Raw genomic sequence first — 18,825 nt, forward strand, 5'->3', positions numbered from 1 at the left:
TAATGGAGGTTAAGTACTTTATTTTGACAGTCAGTACCTGATGCATAATGGTGAGAATAGGAGCCTCTTACCTTGAATAATTGTTGAGCTGACAGTGCACCTGTGTCATGTGACTGCTAGTGAGCTGACTGTGTTCTGTGTCATGTGACTGCTGGTGAGCTGACAGTGTCCCTTGTCACGTGACTTTTGCAGGGAGCCCAGGAAGGTGGTCCTGCATCGAGGCTGCACGGGGCTGGGCTTCAACATTGTGGGCGGAGAAGATGGAGAGGGCATCTTCATCTCCTTCATCCTGGCAGGAGGCCCAGCGGATCTGTGCGGGGAGCTGAGGAAAGGAGACCGCATCGTGTCTGTAAGACCCACCGCTACCTCGCCAAAGATCCAATAGACTGCACAGATACTCAACTAAGTGCCACCGCCACCTCGCCAAAGATCCAATACACTGCACAGATACTCAACTAAGTGCCACCACCACCTCGCCAAAGATTCAATACACTGCACAGATACTTAACCAAGAGCTACCACTGCCCGCCAAATATTCAGTACACCGCACAGATACTCAACTAAGTGCCACCGCCACCTCGCCAAAGATTCAATACGCTGCACAGATACTCAACCAAGAGCTACCGCCACCTTGCCAAAGATTCAGTACACCGCACAGATACTCAACTAAGGGCTACCACCACCTCGCCAAAGATTCAATATGCTGCACAGATACTCATCTAAGAACCACCACACATCTCGCCAAAGATTCAATATGCTGCACAGATACTCAACTAAGAGCTACCACCACCTCACCAAAAATTCAATATTCTACACAGATACTCTGCCAAAGACACTATATGCCACCCAGATACTCAATATCACAACCACATCAAATATTCTGAAGTCCACTCAATAATTGTTGGTGCATTTTTGGCTAGGATGTCAAATGAAATGAAGTGCTTGTTGAATTATAATGGTAAAATAAGACTCTGACTCCATACCTGTGTTGCAGATGTGTGAGGTGTGGGTGTGTGGTACAGGTGTATGATGCAGCTGTACGGTGTGGGGCGTGTCTGACGCTGTACCTGTGTTGCAGGCGTGGGTGTGTGGTGCAGGTGTGTGTGGTAAAGGTGTGCGTGTCTGACTCTGTACCTGTGTTGCAGGTGTGTGAGGTGTGGGTGTGTGGTGCAGGTGTGTGTGGTACAGGTGTATGATGCAGGTGTGCGTGTCTGACTCTGTACCTGTGTTGCAGGTGTGTGAGGTGTGGGTGTGTGGTGCAGGTGTGTGTGGTGCAGGTGTGTGTGGTACAGGTGTATGATGCAGGTGTGTGTGGAGGTGGGTGTGTGGTGCAGGTGTGTGGTACAGGTGTGTGTGCAGGTGTGGTACGAGTGTGCAGGTGTGCGTGTCTGACTCTGTACCTGTGTTGCAGGTGTGTGTGGTACAGGTGTATGATGCAGGTGTGCGTGTCTGACTATACCCGTGTTGCAGGTGAACGGGGTGGACCTGCGCTGTGCCACGCACGAGCAGGCGGCGGCGGCGCTGAAGAACGCCGGGCAGACCGTCACCATCGTGGCCCAGTACCGGCCCGAGGGTGAGTGGTGCTTCCCTTTCACACAGTGCAGGTCTCCCTGAACACGCACACGCTGCTCCCTGAACATGTACACCCTGTTCCCTGAACATGTATGAGCTGTTCCCTGAACATGTACGAGCTGTTCCCTGAACATGTACACCCTGTTCCCTGAACATGTATGAGCTGTTCCCTGAACATGTATAAGCTGTTCCCTGAACATGTACAGCTGTTCCTGAAGTCGCTGTTCCTGTGTGAGCTGTTCCTGAATGTCGTGTTGTGCAGTGCTGTTCCCTGAACATGTACGAGCTGTTCCCTGAACATGTACGTGTTGCATGGGCTGTTCCCTGAACGTACGCTGTTCCCTGCAGGGGTGGGCAGTGGGTAGGCTCAGTTGTACAAGGTCGTGTGTCGTCCCGGGTAAGGAACTGCGCTTGTACCCTTGAGCAAGGCTCTTAACCTGCATTGCTTCCTTTAATCCAGCTGCATAAATGGATACCAATGTGAATGCTATGTAAAAAAGTTTGAAGCGTCTGAAAAGCGGTCTCTGAAATTGCCTATATATGTATGAATGTAGAGTGTAACATGTACGAGCTGTTCCCTGAACATGTACGAGCTGTTCCCTGAACACGCACTGTTCCCTGAATGCGTACATGAATGCGTTTCCTGAGTGCTCCCTGAACGCGTACGCTCCCAGTGTAGTCTTTTTCACTGCTGCGGTGACCTTGTGCAACTTTGCACGGGGGCGATTCATTTATTTATCTGGTGTCATGGCAACAGCGGAAGCCAGGGATGTAGTGCAGAGCAGGAGCAGCGGGAATGGCGGGTCCAGCGAAGCCGTATGAGCACAGAATCCTGGGAGCGCGTTTTCCCCCAATATCCCCGCCAGGAGAAAAAAAATAAAAAAGTTTAAGCACTCCCACAGTCCAGAGACGTGCAGTTAGGGCTGACTGGAGACTCTGGACTGTCCTTGGGGAGTGACTGTATGAGTGAATGGTGTGTGGGCCCTGCAGTGAATTTGTGGCTTGTCCAGGGCGCACTTCTGTCCACTGCATGCTGGGATTTGCTTCAGCACCCCCCCCAACTGACCCTGACCAGGAATAAGCGGTTTGAAAAATGGATGGATGGATGGAAGGACAGATGAACTGATAGTGTCTTGGATGAGAAGAACGTGTTCCTCAACCCTGTCTCTCATACCTGTGACTTGCATGGAGTGGACATGGAGGCAGAGGAATCGTGCTTCGCTGGCGTCTGCGTATCGATCGCCTCTTCCTGTCCGCTGTCCCGTTCGAGGGCGTGGCTTCCTGCCGTCAGTTATTCAGCTGCTGAGCTGAGGGTTTGAAAGCAGGCCGTCGCTATTTCAGTGAACCGCTTGCCTAGACTGTCAGTATTTCAGTGAATCGCTTTCCTTTACTGTCGCTATTTCAGTGAATCGCTTTTCTCTACTGTCAGTATTTCAGTGAATCGCTTGCCTTTACTGTCGCTATTTCAGTGAATCGCTTGCCTAGACTGTCAGTATTTCAGTGAATCGCTTTCCTTTACTGTCGCTATTTCAGTGAATCGCTTTCCTTTACTGTCGCTATTTCAGTGAATCGCTTTCCTTTACTGTCAGAATTTCAGTGAATCGCTTTCCTTTACTGTCGCTATTTCAGTGAATCGCTTTCCTTTACTGTCGCTATTTCAGTGAATCGCTTTCCTTTACTGTCGCTATTTCAGTGGATCGCTTTTTTTTACTGTCAGTATTTCAGTGAATCGCTTGCCTTGACTGTCAGTATTTCAGTGAATCGCTTTCCTTGACTGTCGGTATTTCAGTGAATCGCTTGCCTAGACTGTCAGTATTTCAGTGAATCGCTTTCCTTTACTGTCAGTATTTCAGTGAATCGCTTGCCTAGACTGTCAGTATTTCAGTGAATCGCTTTCCTTTACTGTCAGTATTTCAGTGAATCGCTTTCCTTTACTGTCGCTATTTCAGTGAATCGCTTGCCTAGACTGTCAGTATTTCAGTGAATCGCTTTCCTTTACTGTCAGTATTTCAGTGAGTCGTTTGCCTAGACTGTCGCTATTTCAGTGAGTCGCTTGCCTAGACTGTCGGTATTTCAGTGAATCGCTTGCCTAGACTGTCGCTATTTCAGTGAGTCGCTTGCCTAGACTGTCAGTATTTCAGTGAATCGCTTTCCTTTACTGTCGCTATTTCAGTGAATCGCTTTCCTTTACTGTCGCTATTTCAGTGAATCGCTTTCCTTTACTGTCGCTATTTCAGTGAATCGCTTTCCTTGACTGTCAGTATTTCAGTGAATCGCTTTCCTTTACTGTCGCTATTTCAGTGAATCGCTTTCCTTTACTGTCGCTATTTCAGTGAATCGCTTTCCTTTACTGTCGGTATTTCAGTGAATCGCTTTCCTTTACTGTCGCTATTTCAGTGAATCGCTTTCCTTTACTGTCGCTATTTCAGTGAATCGCTTTCCTTTACTGTCGCTATTTCAGTGGATCGCTTTTTTTTACTGTCAGTATTTCAGTGAATCGCTTGCCTTGACTGTCAGTATTTCAGTGAATCGCTTTCCTTGACTGTCGGTATTTCAGTGAATCGCTTGCCTAGACTGTCAGTATTTCAGTGAATCGCTTTCCTTTACTGTCGCTATTTCAGTGAATCGCTTGCCTAGACTGTCAGTATTTCAGTGAATCGCTTTCCTTTACTGTCGCTATTTCAGTGAATCGCTTGCCTAGACTGTCGCTATTTCAGTGAATCGCTTGCCTAGACTGTCAGTATTTCAGTGAATCGCTTTCCTTTACTGTCGCTATTTCAGTGAATCGCTTGCCTAGACTGTCAGTATTTCAGTGAATCGCTTGCCTAGACTGGCGTTTCTGTCTGTCCCGGGTCTCCACAGAGTGCTGTGTCATCATGGAGGCTCTCGTTGTTTTCGAATGCAACCTCATCATCCGTTTAGTTTAATTTCATTCTAATTGAATTGTCTTTGTGTTACGCTCCTTGAATTACGATGAGTCAGGCTTTTGCTTGAGTCTGAATTATGAAGGCCGACACCCCCCCGCTGATTAAAGCACATCTTAAGCCCGTCTAGTTCACCCCCCAGTTACTTAATTGTCATGCTAGCTCCCCTCCACAGCCTCTCTGCATGCGGCTGATGCTCTGCGGGCTAACCTAAGGCCAGCAGCCTGCGTGAGTGTTGCATTAGCTGCTCGGGCCCGTTTAGTTATTCATCTGACCGCGGAGTCGTCGATTAACGGCTTTCTCCTATAAATACTTCACCCCCCCCGGAGTTCGGTGCCCGAGGAATCGAACCCCCTGCATGCCTAGAACGTTCCGGGGGAATCTCAGTTCCACGGAGCGGAGATTTCTTCCCGCAGGGCCAGCTGCACCGTTTTGCTGAGTATCAGTAGTGATTTCTTAATGCCTTTCCTCTTTTAATTTCTCAGCTTGCTCAGGCTCGATCGCGCTCACGCTGTGACGCTCATCGCAGCCTGCCTCGTCGATTTGGGAGGGTACTGACAGGCGTGTGGTCTGCTCGGAAAGCGTGTGATGTCAGCTGCTGGTTTTTTTTTTATTTTTATCGCCCCCCCCCCACCGCTGGGGTGTCGCACAGATGAGTCAGAGGAAGTCTGCTCATGTGCAGCTCAACTTCTTAGCTTCGACACGTTTTCCTGGGTGAGGCTGCAGGTGCTGAAGGAAATTCATCTTTCCAGTTTTTCAGAAAAATGACCTGTGATCGCAAGCTAAATAAATTATAAACGCCATTATAGATTGAAAGGCCATAAAAATTTAAGGAATTATTTGGGCCGTTTTCCTTCTCGTAACATTACCACACATGGTGATAGAGATGGTCTGTTTCTGTTGCCTTTTCGTCGGTTATGTTGACGGGCAGACTTATAATTTAAATTCTGAGGGACTGATTTTCAATCAGTGAAGGTGGAAAAGTGGTAGGTGAGCCTTCCTGTGAAATAATCAAAAGTAACAAACAAACAGCATCCGGAGAAACTGTCTGGGTAGATGGGATGTATCTGGAATAATGACTGTTTTTGTATTTCAGGCATTCAAAAAGTTATTTCATGCATGGGGTGCTGTGATGATGAGAAACTAAAAACGAAGCTGATTGGTTTTTTTTTTTGGTTTTGTTTGCGTTTCTGGAAACTTCCGTGTGCCGTTTGGCAGTTTGGAGGGCGGAGCCGCGGTTTGGTGTCGATGCGATAGGCCGGTTCAGGAGCCATGGCGACGGGGCGGAGCCGCGGTTTGGTGACGTTGCGATAGGCCGGTTCTGGAGCCATGGCGACGGGGCAGAGCCACGGTTTGGTGACGTTGCGATAGGCCGGTTCTGGAGCCATGGCGACGGGGCGGAGCCGCGGTTTGGTGACGATGCGATAGGCCGGTTCTGGAGCCATGGCGACGGGGCGGAGCCGCGGTTTGGTGACGTTGCGATAGGCCGGTTCTGGAGCCATGGCGACGGGGCGGAGCCGCGGTTTGGTGACGTTGCGATAGGCCGGTTCTGGAGCCATGATGACGGGGCGGAGCCGCGGTTTGGGGACGATGCGATAGGCCGGTTCAGGAGCCATGGCGACGGGGCGGAGCGGCGGTTTGGTGACGTTGCGATAGGCCGGTTCTGGAGCCATGGCGACGGGGCGGAGCCGCGGTTTGGTGACGATGCGATAGGCCGGTTCTGGAGCCATGGCGACGGGGCGGAGCCGCGGTTTGGTGACGATGCGATAGGCCGGTTCTGGAGCCATGGCGACGGGGCCGAGCCGCGGTTTGGGGACGATGCGATAGGCCGGTTCTGGAGCCATGGCGATGGGGTGGAGCAGCGGTTTGGTGACGATGCGATAGGCCGGTTCTGGAGCCATGGCGACGGGGCGGAGCCGCGGTTTGGTGACGATGCGATAGGCCGGTTCTGGAGCCATGGCGACGGGGCGGAGCCGCGGTTTGGTGACGATGCGATAGGCCGGTTCTGGAGCCATGGCGACGGGGCAGAGCTGCGGTTTGGTGACGATGCGATAGGCCGGTTCTGGAGCCATGGCGACTCGCCCTGTTCTTCAGCGCTCGCAGGGAAGGCCGTTTTGCTGAGGAACTCTGGGAAGCCTTCTGTCTGCGCGAAACGGCCTGTTTTTATACGGCCTATGGAAACAGCACTTTGCAGTGTTTGAGCGTCAGGTGGGCCGCAGCGCGGTGGAGTACTGTTGAATTTTTAAAACGCGCTCAAATAAATGTCACAGTCACAAAACACCCCCCACTTGTTTCACCCCTGGACGTTGCTAATGTGACATTGGGTGGATCCGTACTCTGAGGTCACTTCCTGTAGTCGTAGTTTCTCACGTTTAGACCATGACATTTCTACAGTTACGTTGGGGGGGTTTGTGCTCTGTGAGGTCACTTCCTGTATCCGTCATTTCTTGCATTTAGCCCCAGACGCTGTTGCCATGACGTTGTCGCCGTGGCGTTGTGGCGACAGACTGGGCAGGTGCACGGCAGGCAGGTGCGTGACTCAGCCGTCCGTCATGACGGCTGTGACTCACACCGGCCCGTTTCCCTGGTCCCCGCGGGGTCCAATGGCAAAGAGCACCTCGTCGTCAAGGTGATGTTCGCACCTCTCCCCCCTCTCGCCGGGGAGCGTGTGCCGCGGCTGTGTTCCCTGATTCTGTTCTTTTTTTTGTCTGTTTAATTACAAACGGCGCGTGATTCAGCGATGCTCCACAGTGAGAGCGCAGCACTAGCGGGTCTGGAGATGGAGGCGTGTCTGGCGGAAATGTGGCGGTGGGGGGGGGGGGGGGGTGAAATGAAAGCCCCGTGCCGAGGCCGGGCTGAGCTCCAGCGCTCGGAGCGCGTTTGCGCCGTACGGCTTGGGGGCGGGACGGGGGCTCGGTGGGGGGAAGCGCCCGATTTAGCTCGCCGCCCCTCACGATCTCGCCACGCGCTCTTCCGCCACCGCCGCCAAAACAGAGCATGCCCCCCGTCCGCCCACGTCATGAGCATGTGGCAGCAACACTCGCCCCCACCTCTCCACCCTCGCACCCCCCCCCATCCATCCCAGGCCCAGACCGGAGGGGGCCCTCCGGAGCATCTGTGCTCCGCGGCTGGGTTTGGACAGGACCACGGCCTCCCGTGGCCCCCCTCGCCCCGCCCACGTCCTGCCCCCGCCCCCGTCCCGACCATTTCTGTTAGCGATTAGCCCGCGCTACACGCACTCGTGAAGTGCACTGCCACAGGGACAGGCTTGTGCGTACGACGCAGTACTTCCCCTCTCAGGCCTTCTGTGCAGGAACACCCACCTGGTGTGCTGGAGAGGCATTAAGAAATTACTGGACAGGGGTGCTCCCCTTGGGGGGGCGGGGGGGTGCTCACCTGGAGGAGGCGTGCTCCCCTGGGGGGCGGGAGGGTGCTCACCTGGAGGAGGTGTGCTCCCCCGGGACAGGTGTGCTCTCCTGAGTGTATGCTGCTCATGGCTGTTTAAGGAGCTCATTCTCAGCCTGCTTTACCTCACTCCGTACCCAAACTCCAGCGTGTCCCAGACAGCCCTGACAGTTTTGTCCGCACAGTCTGTCACAGAGCGAGTGCGGTTCTCGGCTTTTAAAAACAGCCTCATCCTTCCCTCCCCTCCCCCCTAGCGTGCCACCCGGCTCTGACAGCGCGGTAACTCCGGGCCGCGGAGAGAACGTGTCAGAGGCGGAATGTGCCGGAATAATGAGGAGCCGCGAGCGCGTCGGGCGCTCCAGCGCTTCCTGTTCCGCGGCGAGCTTCCTGTTCCGCAGGTGCCGGGATTCGCTGGCTCTGGCTTTGCCCCTGATGAGTAAAGGGATCTGAACCAGCAGGACTCTGTCTGGATGCTGGGCGCGTACGTACAGTCTGGAGCAACAGCGCCTGTTCTGTTCTAGTCCAGCTGAAGCACACACAGATGTCAGTTCTCCCTTTTTTTGGGGGGGGGGGGGGGGCGGGGGGTCGGGGGGGGGCGGGGGGGGGGGGGGGGGGGGGGGTTGGGGGGTTGGCTCAGTAAGTGTGCTTAAATAGGCTGATTAGCTGGGGCATTAAGGAGCCCCAGAGGATGAGGATGAGGATGAGGAGGATGAGGAGGAGAGTCAGCAGATGCGTGCTCTCAGACAGCTGCTTTAAATAGCCGTCACTTCCTCTGTGTCAGCCTGTCAGTGGCACTCTCTCATTTCATCTCTAAATAAAGTACTTAGAGCATCAGAGCTTAATGCGCTGTGGTGTGTGTGACTGTGCATATGTGTGTGTGTGTGTGTGTGTGTGTGTGTGTGTGTGTTAGCATGTGTGTGTGTATGTTGTGTGTGTGTGTGTGTGTGTGTGTTTAGTGTGTGTGTATGTTAGTGTGTGTGTGGTGTATCGGGTGTGTGTGTGTGTGTATGGGTGTGTTGTGTATGTGGTGTGTGTGTGTGTGGGTGTGTGTGTGAGTGTGTGAGTGTGTGTGTGGTGTGGGTGTGTGTGTGAGTGTGGGGGTGTGTGTGTGTGGTGTGTGTGTGTGTGTGTGTGTGTTTGTGTATGGGTGTGTGTGTAGGGTGTGTGTTAGTGTGTGTGTTTGTTGTTGTGTGTTGTATCTGTGGTGTGTGTGTGTGTGTTAGCGTGTGTGTGTGTGTGTGTGTGTGTGTATGTGTGTATGGGGGTGTGTGTGTGTGTGTATGGGTGTGTGTGTGTGTGTGTGTGTGTGTTGTGTGGTGTGTGTGTGTTAGGTGTGTGTGTGTGTGTGTGTGTGTGTGTGTGTGTGTGTGGTGTGTGTGTGTATGGTGTGTGTGTGTGTGTGTGTTTTTGTGTGTGTAGTGTGTGTGTGTGTGTTGTGTAGGGTGTGTGTGTGTGTGTGTGTGAGTGTGTGTGTGTGTGTGTGTGTGTGTGTGTATGGGTGTGTGTGTGTGTGTATGTGTGTGTGTGTGTGTGTGTGTGGGTGTGTGTGTGTGTGTGTTAGTGTGTGTGTGTGTATGGGTGTGTGTGTGTGTGTGTGTGTGTATGGGTGTGTGTTAGTGTGTGTGTGTGAGTGTGTGTTAGCGTATATGTGTGTGTTAGCGTGTGTGTGTGTGTGTGTGTGTGTGTGTGTGTGTGTGGGGTGTGGGCGGGATTAGACGGGGCTGGTAGAGCGTGTCCTGGTGTGACTCGGGACTCGGGCAGATTGTGCCTGGGCACACTCCCTCAGGAGATGACTTCCCTGTGCGCTGCTGTGCATTGTGGGTGCTTCTCCGCTCTTTACTGCTGCAGCAGATGCTCTTAAGAGCTGGCGAATCAGGAAGAGAACTTTTAACAGCCAGAATTTCTCCGCTGTACCTTTCCTGCGGCGTTTCCTCTTATCTTGTTTCTTGTGGTGAGAACTCTCCCGGAGTGCTCAGCTAATCCTTCAGTTTAAGGCTTTTTCCATCTGAAGTAAGCTGTCGCACGTGCTCAGATCAAACAGGGCGTCGGCCCCATTGCACGCGCTCAGATCAAACAGGAAGTAAGCCACATCGCACACGCTCAGATCAAACAGGAAGTCGGCCCCATCGCACGCGCTCAGATCAAACAGGAAGTCGGCCCCATCGCACGCGCTCAGATCAAACAGGGCGTCGGCCACATCGCACGCGCTCAGATCAGACGGGGGGGCGTCGCCCACATCGCACGCGCTCAGATCAGACGGGGGGGCGTCGCCCACATCGCACGCGCTCAGATCAAACAGGGGGCGTCGGCCCCATCGCACGCGCTCAGATCAAACTGGGCGTCGGCCCCATCGCACGCGCTCAGATCAAACGGGGCGATCGTTCTCGATGGGTTTGCAGATGCTGACGAGGCGAATCGTAATGGTTGCTCTGCCGTTGCTCTCGATTTCATCACCGCGCGCGGGCGGCGGCGGCGGCCACATTTACCGCCAGGTCTGCCGCCAGAAGCACGCCAGGCCCCACCATCCGTGCTCACGGTCACCCGCTGCGCCCGTGTGACTTCACGGGGAGTAGCGTCGCAGCGCTAGTGCTGGTGTTCAGCACTCTGGCCGAAAGGGTCACCGTCCCCTCCAGTCCGTCTGTCTGTCTCTGTCTCTCTAACGGCATTGTACAACACACTCACTTCTCCTTTCCCCTCTTCCTTTCCGCCCTCTTCTCTTTCCTCCCCTCCCCTCCTCTCTTCTCTCCTCTCCTCCTTTCCCTTCGCACCTCTCTCCTCTTCTCTTCTCTCCTGTCCCCTCCACATCTCGCAGCTGCTGGGATGTGATTCCTGCAAATTTGTTTTTCCTTTTTTTTTTTTTTTGCACCCTAAAAATATGTCTGAGCCAGAAGCATGGGACAGAGCGTCAACAACACACACACACACTCTCTCTCACACACACACACACACACACTCTCTCTCACACACACACACACACTCTCTCTCACACACAGCACACACACACTCTCTCTCTCTCACACACACACAGCTCGATGCAAGTGAGAATGTTCAGCAAAAGAAAGCCAAAAGTGAGGCATTTGGTTAATCACTTGGGGTGTAAATACCAGCGTTTCCTGATTTATCTCATTAAAGCACACCCCGGTGCTCTCTCTGAAGCGATCTGCTCGCCTCTGCATGGGCCTCAGAAGTCTGACGTAACACGGAGCAAAACCTTTACCCATACATGCATTTCTGGATGATTTCTCTATGGAGAAAAAGAATGGAAGTTTCAATACATAAATTTCAATATAACAATAAAGTTTAATAATTTAAACCGGCGTTTAAAACTTGGACATTTTTATGTTGTAGTTGTGCGACAGGTCGCTAACCTCTTAGCTGTTAGCAATTTGTTTTATATTAAAACAAATTTTTTAGCTTATAAAAAAATGGGTAACAAGCATCCTTTTCTCATATACAAACAAATGTCCAACTGTCATGAAAACACCATTAATTTCTCCCATTGGCTGTATAATTTTTGATCCAGAAGTCTCGAAAGTGCTAATGAACTCGAAGGGAATGACGATGCAACTACTACCTATTACATCACGACTACCGAGCAAATCACTGTGCTTATGACATCACAGCTACAGAGCAAATCACTGCTTGTGACATCACAACTACCGAGAAAATCGCTGTGTTTCCAATGCACTAGAGCAGCGTTTCCCAACCACTGTGCCGTGTGAAAAATCCTTTAAAAAAATGTTAAATGTTCAAAAACACTTGAATGAACAAATCCCATTCACAAAAGCCAAAATAAATGTCATTAAAATGCATATCGCTTAATTAAAATCCCAAAAGAGCATTTAGTCCTACTGTTGGCACGTCACGTCACATGTTTATTTTTTTATGCTTTTGAGAGTGGTGTGCCGTGAGATTCTGTAAATTTGGAAAGTGTGTCGCGGAAGGAGAAGGGTTGGGAAACGCTGGGCTAGAGTATGATAATAAAATGGATGTGCACGATATTTACAGCGTGTGCACACATTGACACCATGTTTAATTCCTGGAGAAGGTCCTGTGTATTTTTGTAAATGGACAATGACAGCTTAGCCATAAGCAGCTATGCTTGCTGGGGAATTTGGAAATGTGAAGTTGTACTATAATAAGCCGTGGTCCTGATATAGCCCGAAATGATCCCTGAATTTAAGCAGGGACGGGTTTATTCTTGTCGTTTGATTGACAGGGGAGTGGCTGATGCTCGCTGGATCCCCGACATCATGCAGCGGTACATTTACATTACCCCCCCTCGCCCCCCCCCCCCCCCAGAGCACAATCTGCTGTCTCTGAGTTTATGTGCGTCCGTGAGCGAGCGTTAATCTAAAGAGGATTACTCCAGCAGTCTCCTGCCAACCTTACGCACCAGTCCCGCTCTCCTGGATGAACACAGCGCATTTAGCCTGCTTTTGACACCGTGTGTGTGTGTGTGTGTGTGTGCGTGCACGCTTGTGGTGTGTGTGTGTGTACGTGTGTGCGTGCGTGTGGGTGCGTGTGTAAGAGACATATGTATCTTAGCTGTGTGCAGTTAGGGTTATGATTTTTTCCAATTTTTTTTTTCTAATTTCCCTTCATCGTCTTCGCCATCATTCAGAAGTGACGGTTGGAGAAGTGGGAGTTTCAGGGTGTGTTTTCGGAGGTTTTCTGAGGAGTCCTTCGCGCGGTTCGTGCTGACCAGGGGCGCTCCGGCTGATCTGCAGTCCTCGGCCGTCGGGCGGTCGAGCGGGGATCAGCACCGTCTCCGGGTCACATACGGCTCCCAGCGGCCCGGCGTGCGACCAGGGGCTCGGCCAGTAACAGTCCTCCCAGCCGGGCGTGCGACCAGGGGCTCGGCCAATAGAAATCCTCCCAGCCGGGCGTGCGACCAGGGGCTCGGCCAATGGAAATCCTCTCAGCTGGTCCGCACGCGGGCATCTGTAATTGCATTATTTCACAGATGCCTTTAACTCGTGTGGAAACATCTTAACATGGGGGGGGGGGGGGTGAGGGGGGGTTGGTTGACCCAGAAAAAAAGATGAGACACTACATGTGACGCATTCGGCACTGAGATGGAGAGCACTGTGCCGTTTGGGGGGGGGGGGGGCGGGCTTGCTCTTGCTCTTGCTCTTGCACTTGCTCTCATTAATGTGTTTGCACTCCCCAGGGGTGTATTTCTGCATTTGCTTTTTGTTTCAGTGAAATCGGTCCAGTTTGCCTCAGAGCATTTTCTGACGCGCAGTGCCTCTGTCGTCCTGTAGGGGCAGTGTCCTCCTGCCTCGGGGCGTCTTTTTCCTGTAATGCCCCAGCATGCCTTGTGCCAGTGCACGTGTGTGCCCATGTCCACGGCCAGGATTACTGTTCCAGGCAAAGCTCCAGCAGGCGTGTCCACTCTCCGGCTACTGGTTTAAAACTAGCAGCCCCTGCGTGCCCTGTTCTTACCTTAAAATCCAAGACTCTTTATTAAAAAATACATTAAACACTTCAAAGGAGATGAAGGTGCATCACTGAGGTGTTTTTGTGCACGGAATGCTTGAACAGCAGAACATTTTCAGTCTTAACACTGGCTTTGTGTTGCTCACTGTATTTGTTACAGATATTTTTACAGATTTCTGAGGAAAAAAAAGAGAAACTCTTTTGAATGGTTAGTCAAGCGAAATGAGTTTGTGAGTGTGTTGGAGTAGGGAGGAAGTCTTCGTTTAAAAGTGTGTGTATAAAACAGCAGTGTAGGACCCGGGCAATCATTTAATGCCAGCCTCCGGGTGTGTATGTAAATGCGTGTGTGGTAGGTCCACTCTCACATATTTAATCAAGGATGTGTGTGTGTGTGTGTGGGGAATGTGTGTGTGTATGTGTGTATGTGTATATGTGTGAGTGTGTGTAGGTGTGTGTGTCTGTGGAATGTGTGTGTTCAATTTGTGTAAACCCTGAAGCTTGTTGGCTTGGAAGGGGATGGGGGGCTGGTGGAGGGAGGACGAAGAGGGAGGGTGGAGTCTAGAGAGGGGAGGGGAGGGGAGGAGTGTAGAGAGGGGAGGGGAGGGGGGGGGTGGAGTGTAGAGAGAGGTTGGGGGTGGAGTCTAGAGAGGGGAGGGGAGGGGAGGGGGGGTGGAGTGTAGAGGGAGGTTGGGGGGTGGAGTCTAGAGAGGGGAGGGGAGGGGGGCGGGGTGCAGAGAGGGGAGGGGGGTGGAGTCTAGAGAGGGGGGGGGGGTGGAGTGTAGAGAGGGGAGGGGGGTGCGTGCAGTCCAGTCCGTTAGCATCTGCTGCGCTGCGCTGGGAGCGCGGGATCTGAGCTGAGCGGAGCGGAGCAGAGCTGGAGGAGAAGCAGCAGCAGCAGTGGCTGCTGAAGTGTGTGAACACACCGTCGCCTCGCTGCTCAGCCGCGTGGAGCCACGCAGCCCGCGAACGCCACCGCAGGTACAGACGCCGGGTCGTTACGGAGGGAGGGAGGGAGGGAGGGAGGGAGGGAGGGAGGGAGGGAGGCGTGCAGGCAGGTCAGAGAGCAGCCGCTGCCATACGCGGGAGAGAGAGGAGAGGCTTCCACAGCGGCTGGCTCTGGGTCGCGAACGACGGGTGAGTGCAGGAAAGGAGAGATGATGAAGAGGAGGAATCGGTCAGGAAGGAGAGAGTATGAAGATGGAGAGAGAGGTAGAGGAGGAATCGGTCAGGAAGGAGAGAGTATGAAGAGCAGGGATGGGTCAGGAAGGAGAGAGTATGAAGACTGAGAGAGAGGTAGAGGAGGAATCGGTCAGGAAGGAGAGGATGAAGAGCAGGGATCGGTCAGGAAGGAGAGAGTATGAAGAAGAGGAATCGGTCAGGGAGGAAAGGATAACGGTGGAGAGAGAAGAAGAAGGATCAGTCAGGAAGGAGAGGATGAAGATGGACAGGGAGGTAGAAGAGGGTTCGGTCAGTAAGGAGAGGATGAAGATGGAGAGAGAGGTAGAGGAGCAATCGGTCGAGTCCCTTCAAGCTGGATAGCTGTGCAGAAAGTGTGATTCTCAGGATTATATGAAAATTGTGTGTAACTGTGAAATAAACCGTAGTGCTTTCTGTGTGTGATTATCCCTGCTCTGAGATGCTGAGATCCCTGCTCTGCTTCCACGTTCAGAGTTCTGTTCTGATTGTCTTTATAAAATCCTTTGTAGGTATACAGTAGCCTGTGCTGTATGACTAGGCTGTGTTGTACTGTTTGTTTCGTTTAGTCTTTTTTCAGAACTTTTTCAACTTTTGTGTATCTGCGGTTTTCATGTCGTTCATGTGTTTTGTTCCAACGTCATTTTATTTTGTCATTTTTTTTGCTAATTTTGTACAGAATGTAATTCAGTGTTCTATCCTGTGCTAGCCCACAGCTCATGCACCTCCGTGTTTGAAATCTAACGAGAGAGATGAGTTGTTTGTGATGTGAAGTGCCTCTCTCTGCAGCAGCAGTAGTAATGCTTGTTGGTGTTGCTCTGATGCGTGATCGAATGTTTAGTGGCCACTTCGCTGGTTGTTGAAGTTTCTGTCTCAGTTGTGGGAGAAAAATAGCATGGAGAGAGTCCTGCATTATTTTTTGTATGAGGAAATGTCAATTTTGGAATAACTGGCTGAGAAATCATGTCCTTTGATTGGTGCGTGCGTGTAGAAGGTCTATCGGGTTGGAAAGCCTGATCAGACTGTCCCAGGTGCAGTCGTACCGTGCCCCTGACACAGCTCCTGCTATGGTGGCAGTTTGCAGCCGGGACGGGTGAGGGGTGAGGGGGGGCGTCTTGCGGGTCCCAGGGTGTGTTTAAAAGCAGCTGTGTACGGGACGGGTGCAGGGAGATTTAGGGACATGTCGCTGGTTCAGGTCTCTTTCCCCAGGACCTTAGAAGACCAAAATAATCCGGGAGGAAGACGGGGAAAGCATTGCAGCAAAGTAGCCCGTTAATAATTCATAAAGAGCGTTTCATTTTTGATCACGGCTCTGTGGACATCGATTGCTCTGCGAAAGAGCGTTAACCTGGTGAACCCTGATGCTCTCTGTGTTGTGAGTTTGTCCATCGCTGTCATGCACCTGTGTTCTCTCTCTCTCCTCTACCCTTTCCCTCTGCCTCGCTCTTTCTCTCCATCTTTCTCTATCCTCTCTTCCTCTTTCTGTCCATCCTTCTCTATTCCCCCTCTCTCTTTCTCTGTGCATCCTCTCTCCCCCTCTTTCTCTTCCCATTTCTCTCTCCATCCTTCTGTCTCTCTCTCTCTTTCTCTCCTTATATTTACATCTTTCTCTATCCCTCTCTTTCTCTGTGCATCTCTCTCTCCATCCTTCTCTATCCCTCTCTTTCTCTGTGCATCTCTCTCTCCATCCTTCTCTATCCCTGTCTTTCTCTGTGCATCTCTTTCTCTCTCCCCCCTCTCTCCCTCCCTCTCTCTCTCTCTCTCTAGCAGGCTGTACAGCAGGGCTAAATCATTCCCACAGCTGGGAATCGAACCCGCAGCCTCTCGGTCACGTGCCCCGGCTCCCTAACCCTGTCCTCCTCTCCTGCGCCCCCCCCCACACACACGCACGTCGTCCGTTGACTCTTTTTCCCGCCTTTTTCTCTTGCAGAATACAGCCGGTTCGAGGCGAAGATCCATGACCTGCGCGAGCAGATGATGAACAGCAGCATCAGCTCAGGGTCCGGCTCCCTCCGGACCAGCCAGAAGAGGTCGCTATACGTCAGGTGAGAGACGGGCGGGCCGGCCGCACCTTGTGCGATCCGTCTGACCGTAACGCGGTCCGGTCCGGTCGCTGAAGAGCGGCATGCCGCACGGTCCCGGGACAACGGGCCATTATTTCACTCGTCCTACCTTTATTTTTGTTTCCTGTGAGACGCGTATGCATGTTCATTAGCTTCTTAGCTGTGATACAGCGGGTATGGCGGTACGGTCTACATCTCCACGCGTTTATGAGACCCCGCCCCCTCAAACCCTCCCCCCCCATCCCCACACACCCCAGCTGCAGTGCTTTAGTGATTTAGGAGGACTGTCCCATCCCGTTCCGTCAGCGGGTCCGTTTGTGTTTGGGAATGTGTCACCTGACCCTCAGGCCTGTAAGTGTGGATCCTGGCCCTGCGGCATCACTACAAAAAAGGGTCTTAAAAATGTCTTCTAATGAGACTTAAAAGACTAAAAATCTTAAACTTAAGATTATTTCTCTCTCAAGTAGAAAATACTAGCTTGTGTTTCTTTTTGCTTGACAAATGAAATTGTCTTACCCCCATTGCCAAGGCTGGCTCACCTCATTGGAAATCTTATTTAGCAAAATGAAGTTGCTCAAATAAGAGGGGGGGGGCGCTCAGTGTGAGGAATCAACAGTCACAAGGCCTGGGTTGCCGTTGGTGGGGGAGGGGGGAGTTATACTCATCTGTCCTCTGACTCATTCACCCATCCTCCCCTCCTCTTTTCTTTTCTTTCTCTTTTTATGACCTTTGTTGACAGATCAAATTGAGCTCGCCGCATCTCACATCAACCGCCATTTTTGTTCTTCCTTTCTTTCTTCTTTAAAGAGATGTCATTTAGCTGCTTGTTTTATCTGCCGTTTTATTTACGATCCTGTGCGCAGTGCTGACGTTTGTGATGAATATTTTCTGCCCTTTTGATAATGGATGGAGGGGAGATAAGAAAAGGGAAAGGTCAAGACAAAGTTATGAGTGACTGTTTTGGTATTTCGGAGCAAAACCGTGTTGTTACCTGTGATTGGTCAGTTCTACTGAGTGACACTGGCCCCTGCCTATCGCTCTGCGGTTTGGGGGCGGTCCGTTCCGACTCGGGCTGATAATCTAATCATTAGAATGAACAGAATCTAACTGAGTCAAAATCTAAGAGTCCTGCTTCAGCTTTCCGGGGAGCTAAGTTACAGCTTTGGTCCCGCGCGCTAATTCACTAGCGACGCTAAGCTGTCAGTAGCGTCGGTTGCGTTTGAACATTGGGGGGGACACATTAAGTGGAGGGTCTGAGGGTCCTCCCCCAGGAAATTTTGACACTTCATTTCCTGCATTCTGGTGAATTTTTATGCACCAATTTGTGCCTTTTCTGCGTCAATTAATGGTGGAAATGCTTCTTTCATGTTTTTATTGGGGGGGGACAAATACACATGTTCTAAATATTGAGGGGGGGGGGGGCATATCCCCTGCATCCCAAACGAAATCTACACCTATGACCTGAGCGTTCTGAGTCTGAAGCAGGGGGGGCTCTGTTCCCAAACAAAATCTACACCTATGACCGGAGCGTTCTGAGTCAGAAGCAGGGGGGCTCTGTTCCCAACGAATTACACCTAGACTGAGCGTCTGAGTCTGAAGCGGGGGGCCCTGTTCCCAAACAAATCTACACCTATGACCGGAGCGTTCTGAGTCAGAAGAGGGGGTCTGTTCCCAAACAAAATCTACACCTATGACCGGAGCGTTCTGAGTCAGAAGCAGGGGGGCTCTGTTCCCAAACAAAATCTACACCTATGACCTGAGCGTTCTGAGTCAGAAGCAGGGGGGCTCTGTTCCCAAACAAAATCTACACCTATGACCTGAGCGTTCTGAGTCAGAAGCAGGGGGGCTCTGTTCCCAAACAAAATCTACACCTATGACCTGAGCGTTCTGAGTCTGAAGCAGGGGGGGGCTCTGTTAGCGCTTGGTAAGTGTTAGCGTGAGGCTCAGCGCAGCTCCGCCAGCCTTCCGTCGCTAACGCTAACAGATCTCTGCTTTTCACTCCGACCTCCGAGATCGAGAGAGAGAGAGAGACGCACGCCGCCGCACGCCGCGGGTTAGCTTCGGCGTGAGTCACACGGCGACCGCGGGCAACGGCAACGGCGTCGAGCGGCGAGCCGGGAGAGAGCGACCTCGCGGCGGAAGGGGATGAACGCGCGAGCCCCTGGCGTGCGTGTGCGCAGAAATAATGGGCCTCTTGACCTTTCCGGTCGTGCGGTTCCCGTTGG

At 52.0% G+C, this 18,825-nt stretch overlaps 1 protein-coding gene across 32 annotated transcripts in view; it reads left to right on the top strand.

The window, feature by feature from the left end:
• The window catches only part of dlg1a (discs large MAGUK scaffold protein 1a), a 176,171-nt gene that overhangs the window by 136,370 nt on the left and 20,976 nt on the right, over positions 1 to 18,825 (top strand). For 29 of the 32 annotated variants that reach the window (XM_064330155.1, XM_064330157.1, XM_064330156.1 and 26 more), the window contains 3 exons: positions 193 to 349; positions 1,471 to 1,573; positions 16,468 to 16,582. In XM_064330155.1, the coding sequence (XP_064186225.1) occupies positions 193 to 349; positions 1,471 to 1,573; positions 16,468 to 16,582 (375 nt within the window). Of the gene's footprint in view, positions 1 to 192; positions 350 to 1,470; positions 1,574 to 14,181; positions 14,322 to 14,395; positions 14,478 to 14,514; positions 14,844 to 16,467; positions 16,583 to 18,825 lie in introns of those variants that run through there. The other 3 variants (XM_064330184.1, XM_064330186.1, XM_064330185.1) reach the window with 3 other exon arrangements.

This window comes from Anguilla rostrata, chromosome 4 (assembly GCF_018555375.3).
Source record: "Anguilla rostrata isolate EN2019 chromosome 4, ASM1855537v3, whole genome shotgun sequence".
In the NCBI taxonomy this organism is placed as follows: Eukaryota; Metazoa; Chordata; class Actinopteri; order Anguilliformes; family Anguillidae; genus Anguilla; species Anguilla rostrata.